Raw genomic sequence first — 13,945 nt, forward strand, 5'->3', positions numbered from 1 at the left:
CTGCTTCGTCTCCCCTCCCGCCCCGGCCACCTGCCCTCCTTCTGGAGGACATCACTCCTCACCTGTCCCTTCTCAACTGGGTCATCGTCACCGTCATGCAGACATGGTGGAATGTTCCCTGCCAACACCTTGTGTCTTTTAATAACTTGCCCGAACATCTCCTTGCCCTGTGTTCCTCCCATAAATGTGTCTGCACTTGGGGTGGGGGGGGGGGGTGCGTGAAGCTCAGGAAATCGTGCCATGGCATCAGTTGCACCCGGAAACGGAACCTGGGCTACCCAGAAACTGACCTCCCCCGCCTCCAGCCCTTTGCAAAGCTAACGACGTCTCCATCTGCCTGCTGCACAGCCCCGTGTGAATGAAGACTGACGTTGACTAAAAGCTAAAGCTGACCGTCACCTTGTCCCTTCTTGTGCATCAGAGTCCGTCCACCTGCCCTGCCTCGCATGAAAGTTCTCTTCCTTTCCCAGGACATGGGCAAGTTTTGCCTCACGTACGAGGCCTCCATGACCCGGCTCTTCCGAGAGGGGAGGACGGAGACCGTGCGTTCCTGCACCACGGAGTCGTGCAACTTTGTGCTTGCCATGATGGACCCCACCCAGACGGTAACGTGGCGCCGGGCTGAGGACGCCTTGGGGCTGACCCACGAGCCTCTGCAGAGGGAGCCGTATTCAGCTTCTCCCCTGCCCTCCTTTCAGGGGAACCGGGCGTGGTCGGGACGCGCACAGAGAGGTTAACGTTTGTGTCCCTTCCGTAACGTCTTACGGCTTGGACTCCCTGAGTCTAAGTTAGACGTACACCCGGCGCGGGCAGGCCTGGGAGTGGGTGCAGCAGGACAGAACAAGGGGCTGGGTGCGGACGCGGGGACCGGGCCACGGGAGCCTTCCGCTCGGGGTTACGGGAGCCCCCTGCCCGGGCCTGGGGCTCCGGTTGTCCGTATGCTGCCTTTGAGAATCTGGCAGTGGCCTGGGAACTGTTAGGGCAGTTCGTTTTCTTAGCCGAGGATCGGAGACTCCGGTGAATTCCATAGGCTGCTGGGCCACACAACCGGGACGTGGCCAAGGCCAGATCTGTGCCCAGAGCGCAGGCGTACACTGCTGGTGGCCCGGGAGACATTGGCCAGGGCCCTTGCTCCGCCCTCGCCCTGCCCACTCCGCTCCGCCCTCCTCTGCCCTGCCTGCCCTGTCCTACTCTACTCTGCTTAGCTCTGCCCTGCTCTGCCCTGCCCTGTCTGCTCTGCCCCACTCTACTCTGCTCCGCTCTGCCCTACTCTGCCCTGCCCTGCCCTGCCCTACCCTACCCTGTCTGCTCTGCCCTGCCTGCCCTGTCCTACTGTACTCGGCTCTGCTCTGCCCTACTCTGCTCTGTCCTGCTCTGACCTGCCCTACCCTGTCTGCTCTGCCCTACTCTGCCCTGCGTGCCCTGTCCTACTCTATTCTGCTCCGCTCTGCCCTACTCTGCCCTGTCCTACTCTACTCTGTTCCGCTCTCCCCTACTCTGCCCTGCCCTGCTCTGCCCTGCCCTACCCTACCCTACCCTGTCTGCTCTGCCCTGCTTGCCTTGTCCTACTCTATTCTGCTCCGCTCTGCCCTACTCTGCCCTGCCCTGTCTGCTTTGCCCTACTCTGCCCTGCCTGCCCTGTCCTACTCTACTCTGCTCCGCTCTCCCCTACTCTGCCCTGCCCTACCCTACCCTGTCTGCTCTGCCTGCCCTGTCCTACTCTACTCTGCTCCGCTCTGCCCTACTCTGCCCTGCCCTGTCTGCTCTGCCCTACTCTGCCCTGCCTGCCCTGTCCTACTCTACTCTGCTCCGCTCTCCCCTACTCTGCCCTGCCCTACCTTACCCTGTCTGCTCTGCCTGCCCTGTCCTACTCTACTCTGCTCCGCTCTGCCCTACTCTGCCCTGCCCTGTCTGCTCTGCCCTACTCTGCCCTGCCTGCCCTGTCCTACTCTACTCTGCTCCGCTCTGCCCTACTCTGCCCTGCCCTGTCTGCTCTGCCCTACTCTGCCCTGCCTGCCCTGTCCTACTCTACTCTGCTCTGCTTTGCCCTACTCTGCTCTGACCTGCTTGCCCTGTTCTGCCCTACACGGCCCCGCCCCGCCCCGCTCTGCTCTGGTGAGACTGTTCCCGAGAACAAAGGCTTCTGATTCTTTGGAAGGACATCAGTAGGCTCGAGCAAGGTGACGCCGGGCTGGCTGCACACAGGACCACCATGCCTCTCCTGTCGTGCGCCCCCTGCGGTTTCTGAGCCGCCCTTTCGGTGGCACAAGGTGGGGCTTCTGCCCCGGCACGCCCCTCCCGAGACCCCCGTTTCTCGGGCCATCGGACCCTTGGAGGGAAGGGCCGTTGCTTGCGTCCCAGAGCCGACATAGGCCCCCCCCCCCCCCAACTCGCATCTCCCCACCCCTCCTCGCTTAGGTTGAGCAGAGGCTCAAGTTGTTCAAGGTCGCCTCCGAGAAGCACCAGCACCTGTACCGCCTGGCGATGACTGGCTCCGGGATCGACCGTCACCTCTTCTGTCTCTACGTGGTGTCCAAGTACCTGGCCGTGGATTCCCCCTTCTTGAAGGAGGTGAGTGTGGCTGCCAGCGGCCGCTCGACCAGGCATGCTGGCTACCCCCAGACTAAGTCAGTGCAGCCTTGCAAGTGGGACGGGGCCTCACAAACGGGCGTTCAAGCTGAATGGTCATCACAGTGTCAGATCCGAGCTGTGCTTTCAGTGCTGTGTCCCTTCAGTCCCCGGGAATACTTGATGTCACATTTAATCCTCCTGACCCCCCCCAGACGCCAGTGACCTCGATCACGGAGCATGGAGTGATGAGCTCTTGTATGTATCACCCTCGTTTGTAATGGAGTTTAATTTTGAGCTATAAAATTCAATTGTTGACAATGCCGTGTTTAACAGGCAACTCGAAGACTTCCTGCGAATTTGCTTCCGGGCAGCACAGCCCCCTTTCCAAATCTTAGTTAATGTATCCGCCCCCTTTTCTGCTGGTGCTGCCCATCCCCCAACCATCCGGGTGCCCTCATCTGCCCCAGGCCTTCTCTGCGCACATACTGCCCCCAGACAGCCAGGCCTTCAGGGCCGCAGACCTGTGGCGTCCGTGACCACCCAGACACCGAGCAAGGCTTTTCCTTCTCCAGTGGGGCTTCCTGTCTCGGACAGAAGAGGACGGTACAGGGAGGAGTGTCATGGGAGAGACGCCTGGGTGTGAAGCATCTGACTTTGGCTCAGGTCATGATCTCACGGTTCATAGGTTCGAGCCCCGCACCGGGTTCTGTGCTGACAGCGTGGAGCCTGGGGCCTCCTTCAGATTCTGTGCCTCCCCCTTTCTCTGCCCCTCCCCCGCTTGTGCTCTGTCTCTCTCTTTCTCTCAAAAATAAATAAACATTAAAAACATTTCTTAAAAAAGTGCCATGAGAGAATCTCCTTGTCCTCAACAGGTCTTATCGGAGCCTTGGAGATTATCAACCAGCCAGACCCCTCAGCAGCAGGTAGAGCTGTTCGATTTGGAGAAGAATCCAGAGTACGTGTCCAGCGGAGGGGGCTTTGGACCGGTAAGTGACTGAGCGTGATGTACACATAGCTGCAGGTCGGGGACAGGACGCGCCCTCCCGTCCGCCTCTGCTTCGGGTCTTCCGGAACGTACCACGCACCCCTCCTTGCCTTGTCGGGCACCGCTGTAGAGGAATTCTGCAGATTGTTAATGCAAGTGTTAATGCCAGTCTTGTATGGAAAAATGTTAGTCCCGTTTTCACATCATCTCCTTTCCCGAGGTTCAGCTGAAACTTGCCTTGCTCTGTAGGTTGCGGACGATGGGTATGGGGTGTCCTACATCCTCGTGGGCGAGAACCTCATCAACTTCCACATATCTTCCAAATTCTCCTGCCCTGAGACCGTAAGTACGAAACAGGGCCCCCTTTTCTAAAGACGGGGTGTTTTTACGGCCTTCTTTTTAATTTGACAGAAGTGTTTTTCCTCACTTTGATGGAAAAGACCAGTTCAACTGTATACTTTTACTTGCCTTGGACTTTGTTTCAAATAAATGAATTTAAAAATTCTCTTAACCTAAGTTTTTCAGTTTATTTAATTTGAGAGAGAGAGAGAGAGAGAGAGAGAGAGAGAGAGAATCCCAAGCAGGCTCTGTGCTAATAGTGTGGAGCCCGATGTGGAGCTTGAACCCACGAACCATGGGATCACAACCTGAACCAAAACAAGAGTGGGATGCATAACGAGCTGAGCCACCCAGGCGCTCCTCTCTCAACCTAATTAACTTAAAAGATTAAAAAAAATTTTTTTAGTGTTTATTTTTGAGAGAGACAGAGTGTGAGCGGGGGAGGGGCAGAGAGCGAGGGAGACACAGAATCCGCAGCAGGCTCCAGGCTCCGAGCCGTCAGCACAGAGCCAGACGTGGGGCTTGAACTCACAAACTGTGAGGTCATGACCTGAGCCGAAGTTGGACGCTTAACCGACTGAGCCACGCTGGAGCCCCCTATCCTTGTCTCTATGCTTCCTTTCCACGTGGAAAGCAACGCCTGAAAGCAATGCCAAGTGCCCTGTTAGCAGAGAGGACTGGAATTCATTTATTTATCGTGTTTTATGTAACGTGTTGCCACGAGGGGAGGCCTTCCAGCGAAAGCACACCCGCACACGCACTCGGCCGGTTATCTCCGCGAACCCCCAGCACGTCTCCAGGACGCGTGACGTAGTGATGAAGCCGTAAAGTCAGAGCTTCGAGAACTGGCAAAGAGGAATGTTTGCAAGGGGCCGTTTGTAAGTGGCTCACGGTATGGGGATTTACGCGTCGTAACGTGTGTTTTCCCGGTTTTTGTTTTTGAACGCCAGGACTCGCATCGCTTTGGGAAGCACCTGAAACAGGCCATGACTGACATCATCGGTTTGTTTGGGTTCAGCTCCAACTCCAGAAAGTAATCCCACGAGAGCCACCGTGAAGGAAAACGAGCTCTGCTGATAAAAACCAAATGAAAAGTAGCTGTTCCTCCTGATTATAGTTCGGGGTGAAAAATCGCTCAAGAAACCCAGAAGTTTTCCTTCCCGCCCGGGGTTTGGTGGTGTTGTTTCCTAGAACAGCCTTCTTCACCCTGTGAAGTATAATCCCACTACTTCCTGGCAGGTCCTGACTTTGGGAATGTTTGATAAGGTGCCCCCCCCCCCCGAAAGTTTTTGCAGCCACACTGCATTTCTATATGGGATAAAAATCTGGCTGAGCTAGTTAAGGGACTAGTGGGGTTGTGACTTCACCCGTGGGAAGTGACAGTGGCACGTTTCCTCGGTGGGGACCGAATACCTGGTCCTTAACGGGCATTTACTTTTTATCGGAGCTTTTTTTTGTGCAGAGAGAGAAGCGTTCCAGGCAGAGATGTTAGACTGTTCGTAGTTGACGCGTGTATAATGCACTAATGGAAGCCCTGTGCTTTGGGAACCAGTTTTGTGTCCCTGTGGGTAGTAACTCTGTCCTCGTCTGGCTTGGTAGTCTGTGTGTGCCTCTCCGTGTCTGAAGCGAGTTAGCATCCCGTATTCTGTAGTTTTTACTGACCGTGCAAGTCTTCAAACCCAGTGCCTTAAAAACGCGAGGCCCTAATGAAAGGGAGACCGTAGGAAAGATGTGCTCTGCAAACCTTCAGGTGGAATGGTGAGCGTCTTACTCCTTTCTCGTTTACGGAGCGGATAACCCTGTAAATAAGCATTCCCTGTGGCTTCCCTACCCCTAGAAAGACCAGTTTCCTTGGGAGGGCAGCTGGCCTAGAGCCCTCTCTTCGGCCCGCCTTCCTTGCATCATTAAGCGACAAAAGAAAGAGTGTGCGTGTGTCAGAAACGGGGAGCGAGGGAGATCATGACCATGTCTGCCATAGTCACTGAAGAATAAAAAGGTACAGGACATGCCTCGGGATTACTGCTTCCCCGGGCTGACGGCAAGGAGGGCGTGACGTTGACCACTGACGAAGGAAAAAAAGCTCAAGAAACGGGAAGAGTGACCTCAGAAGGGTCAGGACAGTGCAGCACCTGGAGGCCCCGGGCGTGCTTTCTAACCCCACCTGGGGAGGGAGGACCCCTCTCCTTTCCAGCCGAGATGCGGGGAGATGGGAACAGGAGGCCACGCCATCTCGGTGACCCGCCACGAGTCACCGGTGACAGGTGCTAAGTTTAACGTAGCCTATCCTTCGGGTGGGAGTGCCTTTATGGAGAGAGTCTGATTGACCAAAAAGCGATTATGCACTGAATCGTCTTCCGTATTTAATGTAACACTTAAGGATCATGGAATGAAATAACCCACTGCCTCTGGGCGGTAGTGACAGGCTCAGCTGTCCCGTTTTTAAAACTGTGTATTTATTTTTCTGACCACTTTGCTCCGGTCGGGCTTGCTTCTGTAAAGAGTTGTGCACTCCAGTGATAACAATGGCCAGGCTGAACTGTTGGAGGAGACAGGGCGCTTGCTTGCAGAGCACATTTATTTATGTATATGTTTTCATGCAAAATTCCCACCTAAATGGGCCAAAGATTTTTTTTTTTTTTTTTTGCTCTTAAAAGCAAGAAGAAATGAAAACAGGCAAAAACAAAAACAAAACTAAGATGAAAACCAACAACTATGATAACAAACCCTCGTGTTCATCTTGGTTCACAGTCAAGGAGGTGGGGGGTGGGGACTAACGCAGTCTGCCCCGGGTGGGCACGGCTTCCAATCAAGGGGGCATCGGCGACTGTCAGAGCCACCTAAATCCTGCACTATTGACCTGACAAGTCTGCATTCCCTTCGCGTTCGCATGTGAATTTGAATGTTGACCCGTAGCACTTAATACCTATTTGGGCTTGTCTCTCAGGTTTAAATATTTCCAATGTAATTACCTGTCGTTAACCAGCGCAGTTATCAATGCAATTTTATATTTCCTGAAAGAAAGAAGAGTGGGTTTTTAGTGTACGTGTTGCAAGGAGGAGGGAAGAGTATTAATGTATTTAATTTAACGTGGAATAAGCCATAGTCTTTTCTTAAAGGAGCTGTGGTTTGAATTTGTTACCTTGGGCTGTCCGTTGCATGTAAATACAATATGCTCTTTTGGATGTAAATCTTAGAAATGCAGGATGAATGTTATCATTAATAAAACATTAATCCCAGTCTTTGTTTCTGGCTCTTCCCTTATGTTGATAAGGAGGCTATGAGTCAGGGACGAAGGAAGAAGTCAGGCCCTGGAGACAGAGGTGAGGGGTTTGTGCCGATGGCCTGGCTTGGGCAGAGTGCACATCACAAGATTCACGGGCCTCGCTGAGAAAGGAAGCTGCTGTGGGCCGTGGGTTTCTATTCTTCATCCCTTTATGCGTTCCCTTCCCGTCCCCACGCCTGGAACAGTGTCCTTCGTATAGTAGGTGCTCAACAAATATCTGTTCGGTGAATGCATGAATTCGTTTTCTCAGTAGTCTATTGAGTGCCTGTTGCGTGCCAAGCTCTGCTCGCTAGAGCGGGGGCCCCACCAGGTTCTGGCGGTGGTGGAGATTGGATCCAGTGGGGGGAGGAGAGAACCAAGACAGCCGTTCAAAGGATCCTTGGTGTCCCAAGGCAGACGAGAGGGTCATGAGTAGGGGGACGTAGCTGGCTCAAACAGGAGGTGGAGTTGGGCCCGGGCCTGAGGAACAAGATGGCTCTGGCTTTGGCTGACCCAGCCGGGCCGGCATTACGTCTAGGAGTGTTCCAGAGCTCCTGGGTCTTTGAGTCTGGCTGGCTTGTGACTCACACAGGTGGCTGCGCACGCCTGATGATCAGAGCGGCTCGATGCGAATGTCTGTCACGAGAGAGTGAAGGGCAGGGCCTCACGGGCTGATGTGCTTGGTCACAGGCTCTTCGAGCTCTTCGCTGCTGTTTGCGTCGGCTGCCTTCCAGATCCCTACAGTTCGGGAAGCCCCACTGCGTTCTCAGCCCTGCCCTGAACTCCGCTGAACTTCCTCGTGATGTGACTATTTCAGCCATAAAATGAGAGTAAGCTCATCGACACATGCCGGTGTAAGTGAGGCCCTGGAGAGGGCTGGAAAGATCCACAGCCGACTTCAGCATCCCCTTTGGGGACTGGCATGGTGCTTAAGGAAACTTCAGCCCCATTTGTAATGTTTAAATATTTCAGTAGGAGAGATTATGTATTATTCACTTAAGGAAAAAAAATCTACCTTAATTTTGATCTGAACAAGTCAGATTGGTCTGAGGGCCTCAGTTTCTCCTGTGAACCTGGCGCTGAGGACCCCGGGAGCTTCCCCGGCCCTCACCCCGCCCCCCGCCCCGCCCCGCCTCCGACCTCCCACCCCGCAGCAGCCGGCCCCGGCCCCTCCTGATGCACCTGCAGCTCGGCTCCGCCTGCGCAGTGGCCCCGCCCACCGCTGCCCCGCCCCGTTCCCAGTCCCAACCGCCAACGGCCACGGGCACGTGAGGGGCCCGCTCGCCCCGCATCCTGGATCCGCGCTCCCGCAGCCCCCGCGGCCCCAGGTGCGTCCCCCTGAAGAGGCCTGAGCCCGCGCCCCCTCCGACAACTGAAACGTCAGCCGACATCGATATCCCCGCGGTCCCCGGGCCCGGCCTAGGGGTCTGCAGGAGGGGAGAGGGACCGTGGGTCCCCTAGTCAGGGCCTCGGAGACCGCGGGGCCCCTCCCGGGTCAGCCCCACGGGGACGGGGGTACCTCTCTCGGGCCAGGCCCTCGGGGACGGGGGGACCTCTCCTGGGTCAGCCCCTCGGGGATGGGGGTACCTTTTTCCGGCCAAGCCCTCGGGGACGGGGGTACCTCTCCCAGGTCAGCCCCTCGGGGACGGGGGGACCTCTCTAGGGTCAGCCCCTCGGGGATGGGGGTACCTCTCCTGGGTCAGCGCCTTGGGAACCATGGGGCCCCTCCCCGATCAGCCCCTTGGGGACTGGAGTACCTCTCCCGGGTCAGCCCCTCGGGGACGGGGGTACCTGTCGGGTCAGACCCTCCGGGATTGGGACCCTTCCCCAGTCAGCCCCTTGGGGATGGAGGGACCTCTCCCTGGTTAGGCCCTTGGGGACAGGGGGATCTCTCTCGGGTCAGGCCCTCGGGAACGGGGGACCTCTCTCGGGTCAGCCCCTCGGGGATGGTGGTACCTCTCCTGGGTCAGCGCCTTGGGGACTGGGGTACCTCTCCCGGGTCAGCCCCTCAGGGACGGGGGTACCTGTCGGGTCAGACCCTCGGGGACGGGTGGGACCCCTCCCCAGTCAGCCCCTCGGGGATGGAAGGACCTCTTCCTGGTCAGGCCCTCGGGGACGGGGGGACCTCTCTCGGGTCAGGCCCTCAGGGACGGAGGGGGACCTCTCGGGTCAGCCCCTCGGGGACAGAGGGACCCCTCCCTGGTCAGGCCCTCAGGGACGGGGGGGAGGAGGGACCTCTCTCGGGTCAGCCCCTTGGGGACCTTTCTCGGGTCAGGCCCTTAGGGATGGGGGGACCTCTCCCGGGTCAGGCCCTGGGTGGGGGATGGAGGGACCCCCGGGGTCAGGGCGGGGCCGCACCCCCCTCACCTGGCCATGTGTGTGCAGGTGCTTGGCTCCCAGCCGGATTGCGCGCAGCGAGGGGTGCAGGGCGACGCCTGGCCCGAGGTCCTCAGCAGACATGGAGGAGGCCCCTCTGCTTGGCGGGATGTCCAGTCCCGAGGAGATGGTGACAGACCTTTTCAGCGCAGACAGTCCGTTTGTTTCCGAAAACCTCACCCTGAGAGCCCCGGTGGTGGTGAAGCACGAGGAGGGCGAGTTCCACATGTTTAAAGACGCGTACCTGAGCCCCGCGGACCCCACGGAGCCCCTCCTGCACGCGTTCAGCCCCCCGCTGCAGGCGGACTGTGAGACCCAGGGCAAAGCGGAGCTGGGGGGGGACGACCACGCCCAGGAGATGCTGGCGGAGTACCCCGGCCTCCCCGACCTCAGCCCCCTGGAAGACGCCGTCCTGCCCGTGGCCCCGCAGCCGCAGGCCTACAACGTCCACTTCCTGTCCTCCCTGCTGGCCCCGCACAGGAGTCCCGCCGTCCTGCCCCTGGGCGCCTGGGCCAGGGAAGGAGCCACCCACCCCGGTGTCCGGGTGATTCCAGTAAGATCCATGTGGGAAAAAGGCTCGGGACCTCTGTCACCCTGTCCCAGACAGAGTGACACTGGCCGTCCCAAGAACCCCCCCCCCCCCCACAAGCCTTTCGTAGCATCCCCGGTTGGATTCTCGCCTTCCAACTGAGCGCCCCGCTCTGGAAGCCAGGTGGTGGCTCCCCAGCGAGCCATTCTACCTGGAGGAGAGTCGGGTCCTGGGGCCCTGGTTCCAAGGTGGGCTAACGCTGCAGAGAGCACAGGGCAGCAGAGGGAAGGAGCCAGGAAGCGCGTCGTCCTGGGCCCTGTTGCTGTCACTGGCTTTAGGAAAGGGGCCCCTGTTGACGTTAGTGTTAATAGTGCCTGTGAAAAGTGCAGTGTGGTTGAGTTTTCATGGAATCGTGGAATCAAAATGTGAGAGCTGCTTTCTGCTGCTAAGGGGCTGTTCCTCGGGCACATGTAACACGAATCCCAGTTTACATAAACTCCCGCTAATTGTCAGCCGACCGCCCCCTTTTAGAACCACTGGTGATTTCTGCTTTGTTCTCGCCGAAAGGAAACAAGTCAGTTTTTAAAGGCAACGAAGGATCCCGAGGAAATGTGTGCTGCCCCCTAAAGGGACCTAGTTTGGAAAGTCACTGTGTTCTCGGCAAATCTTGGGAAGAATCCTCATGGTTTTGGAATATCGAAATCTGATGGCAATTTCTTTAACCACTGAGTCTTTTTTTTTTTAATGTTTTTATTTTATTTATTTTTTTATTCTTGAGTGAGAGACAGAGTGTGAGTGGGGAAAGGGCAGAGAGAGAGAGAGAGAGAGAGGGAGACACTGAATCGGAAGCAGGCTCCAGGCTCCGAGCTGTCGGCACAGAGCCCCAAGTGGGGCTCGAACTCAACGGACCGCGAGATCATGACCTGAGCCGAAGTCGGACGTGTAACCGACTGAGCCACCCAGGCTCCCCATGAGTCTTTTTGGTTTTTAAATTGCATTGATTTTCAGTGGTACCCCTGGCATTTCGCCCCCTCTCTGGTGGTGGTGCCCCGTGCCACTGAGTGGGCAGCTGTACCGCGCATGGCTTGGAGACACGGTTGGCAGTTCCCCTTGACCTCAGTGTTTCTGGTTAGTGATCGTCCTGCCACGCAGTCAGGAGAGCACTACTGTGTAATTGTAAGTTCGGCTGTAAACGCGTTCTCAACATTACTGAAGCATCAGCGGGGATTGCGGGCGTCTCGAGAAAAAACAAAACAAAATAGTCAACTGAAACATTAAATACGACCTGATGAGCACGCTCTAAGAACGGGGAGAAAGGGGCAGCCTTTGAGGCCATTTTGAGGGAGGTCCCACAGGGCTGTCGGCTCCTTTACAGGGTGGGGGGCCGTCCAGCAGCTCCAGGGGCACCCCGGCCAGCCGGGAGGTCCTTACGACGTGTGTTTGAAACAGCATGAGCGCCACCTCGAAATCACAGCTCCACACCCGGGGTACCTCAGTTGAGGGCAGATGGTCTCAGTCCTCCGGGTCCTTACTCCCCAGCGACGCTGGTCAGATGGCTCATCGCACCCCCCCCACCCCTTGCCCCCCATAGGGAGAATGACAGTGAGGGGCAGAAGGAAAGGGAAGGGCTCTCTTTACTTTAAAAAACGTAACTTCCACAGAGAATTTTCCGTATTATGCAGCCATGAACCCCTGTGTCCACGGTGTGATCTCCAGAATAAAAATTGCTTTTTTTAGGTGGAAATAAAGGAAGCCGGTGGCGCAGTTATAAGTAACAACCCAGAGGAGGCAACTTTTCAGAACGCCCTTGGCCCCGAACCCTGTCACACGTTTGAGTCATCCCAGGAAGCAGAGGAGGCCGCCGGCTGCTCTCTCAAGAAAGACTCTAACCCAATGGTAACGATGCCAAAGAAATGCGTCTAACGGGATCTTAAACGTTTGACTCCGATCGTCGCCAAGTCAACAGGAGTCGTTGATTTCATCCTGTTTACTTGTCAACCCCGCCTTTTTGGCTGTCTCATCTCGCAGAAGAGGGATGTAATTAGGACCTTGCTAGGGCTCCGTTCCTCTCCAAGATCCTCCTTGCCCGGGGCGTAGCAGACCAGACAAAGGTCAGGGCGTTGCCGTGTTGCCAAGGAGGGTAACCGCAAGTCCCCTCGGGCCAGTGCACACCCGGGGGGTGGCCCAGGGACCGGGGAGCCTGCAGAGCTCTGTGGTTGGGCAGGCGGTGCTGGGGTTCCGGGGTGGCTGTTTCCCTTCCTGCCTGCCCCCACATTCCTAATAATGCCAAGTAATACTCGCATGACTGTGGTTTATGTGCTGGTGTTACTTTGTATTTCCATTTAATCATCCTGTCAACTCTGTAGGGGAGACATAATTTTTATCTACGTTTCACGGTTCAGAAAACAGAGATGCTACATGGTGTGCTTGCCGTGGTACATCTGGGACTCCAGGTCTCCGTGTGGTGAGGCCTCCGGAGGAGAGGGGAGCCCGAGGATCAGGGCCCGCCTGTTCCTCTAGCAAAGAGTCCAAGGAACCAGAGATAGAGATTGCCTTCTCCGTGGCGGCTCTTTATTCTGGGAAAGGAGGCCTAAGCTCTAAGGCACAGACTTGAACTAGGAAACACTTGAAAATGAGCTCATCACAGACCCGGGCTTAGCTGGGGCACACACTAGCCCCTGCCTCTCTGTCGTTTTACTCAGGCCCACGCGTTCTGAGAGCAGAGCTTTCCCAGGATGCCCGAACCAGGCGAGCAGGATGAGAACCTTCCAGTGCTGCCCGACGACCGAGTAGCCTGGGCATGCTCCTGGGGGGGACACGGCAGAGCCCGGGAGAGCCCACTCTGGACGTTTCCCCCAGTTTTGTGCACCTGTGTGTGTGTGTGGGGGGGGGCTAGGGCTCTATCCTCCGAATACAAATAAAATTCCAACCAAACGTGAATACTGGCCTCTTAGCCAATGTCAGGGTGATCTAAGGGTTTCACCCAGCGATCAGCATTTGCAAGGCTCTCCGTGCGTTATTCTGGTAACCCCAGTCCTTTATGCTTGTTCAGGTTTTCCTGTCTGGGAAACCCAAAGGCGACTTAAAGTCAGAAACCACAGCTTCTCTGGGTATCTGTGGTTTGACTGTCAGAATTAGAAGCTGTGCGTGGGCAGAAACCACGACTTCTCTTCCGTATTCACGCCGTAATGGCTTGGACGGGAGCGCACCCGGCGAGGACTCTTGTCTGTGCTTTGCTTGACTTATGTCTTTGACTGACGGACTCACCTGGCTCGCTGAGGATTTGTCGGTGGTTCGAATCCAACTGGGTGATCTGAGAGTGCCAGTCAGGCCCAGGAAGACTGACGTGGCCTCTTCGAATCTTCGGCTTCTTGGATTAGCCTTTCTTTTTTTTATTTTTTATTTTTTTTAATTAAAAAAAATTTTTTTTAACGTTTATTTATTTTTGAGACAGAGAGAGACAGAGCATGAACGGGGGAGGGGCAGAGAGAGAGGGAGACACAGAATCTGAAACAGGCTCCAGGCTCTGAGCGGTCAGCACAGAGCCCGACGCGGGGCTCGAACTCACGGACCGTGAGATCCTGACCTGAGCCGAAGTCGGGACACTTAACCGACCAAGCTACCCAGGCGCCCCGGATTAGCCTTTCTAAACGGTGCTTGCAGGGAATAAGATAAATGAACATTAGAAAAAAAAACACACGTGTACAAGAATGATAAATATGTGTGTATAGCAGGGGAGAACAAGTCATAAAATTAAAGATTATCCTAAGGGTGTGACCAGCTCCAGAGATGAAGTCAGGGGGACAAAGTCTTTCTTACGGTTACCTAGACCTGAACGGGGCTGGCACTGGGCCCATCGACACGCTCTTCATTCGTGCTGACA

The 13,945-nt window shown here is 56.1% G+C and overlaps 2 protein-coding genes across 7 annotated transcripts in view; both read left to right on the plus strand.

Annotated features, from left to right (window-relative positions):
• CPT1A (carnitine palmitoyltransferase 1A) overlaps nt 1-6,586 on the plus strand; it is a 53,794-nt gene extending 47,208 nt beyond the window's left edge. For both annotated transcript variants that reach the window (XM_027045606.2, XM_027045607.2), the window contains exons 15-19: nt 471-605; nt 2,419-2,571; nt 3,444-3,557; nt 3,806-3,898; nt 4,846-6,586. In XM_027045606.2, coding sequence (XP_026901407.1) covers nt 471-605; nt 2,419-2,571; nt 3,444-3,557; nt 3,806-3,898; nt 4,846-4,932 — 582 coding nt within the window. In that variant the 3' untranslated portion in view covers nt 4,933-6,586. The remainder of the gene's footprint in view (nt 1-470; nt 606-2,418; nt 2,572-3,443; nt 3,558-3,805; nt 3,899-4,845) is intronic.
• Nucleotides 6,587-8,350: 1,764 nt separating this feature from the next.
• The window catches only part of TESMIN (testis expressed metallothionein like protein), a 40,440-nt gene continuing 34,845 nt past the window's right edge, over nt 8,351-13,945 (plus strand). For 2 of the 5 annotated variants that reach the window (XM_027045611.2, XM_053202810.1), the window contains exons 1-3: nt 8,351-8,651; nt 9,543-10,086; nt 11,800-11,958. In XM_027045611.2, the coding sequence (XP_026901412.2) occupies nt 9,616-10,086; nt 11,800-11,958 (630 nt within the window). In that variant the 5' untranslated portion in view covers nt 8,351-8,651; nt 9,543-9,615. The remainder of the gene's footprint in view (nt 8,652-9,542; nt 10,087-11,799; nt 11,959-13,945) is intronic. The other 3 variants (XM_027045608.2, XM_027045612.2, XM_027045609.2) reach the window with 3 other exon arrangements.

This window comes from Acinonyx jubatus, chromosome D1 (assembly GCF_027475565.1).
Source record: "Acinonyx jubatus isolate Ajub_Pintada_27869175 chromosome D1, VMU_Ajub_asm_v1.0, whole genome shotgun sequence".
NCBI classification, from domain to species: Eukaryota; Metazoa; Chordata; class Mammalia; order Carnivora; family Felidae; genus Acinonyx; species Acinonyx jubatus.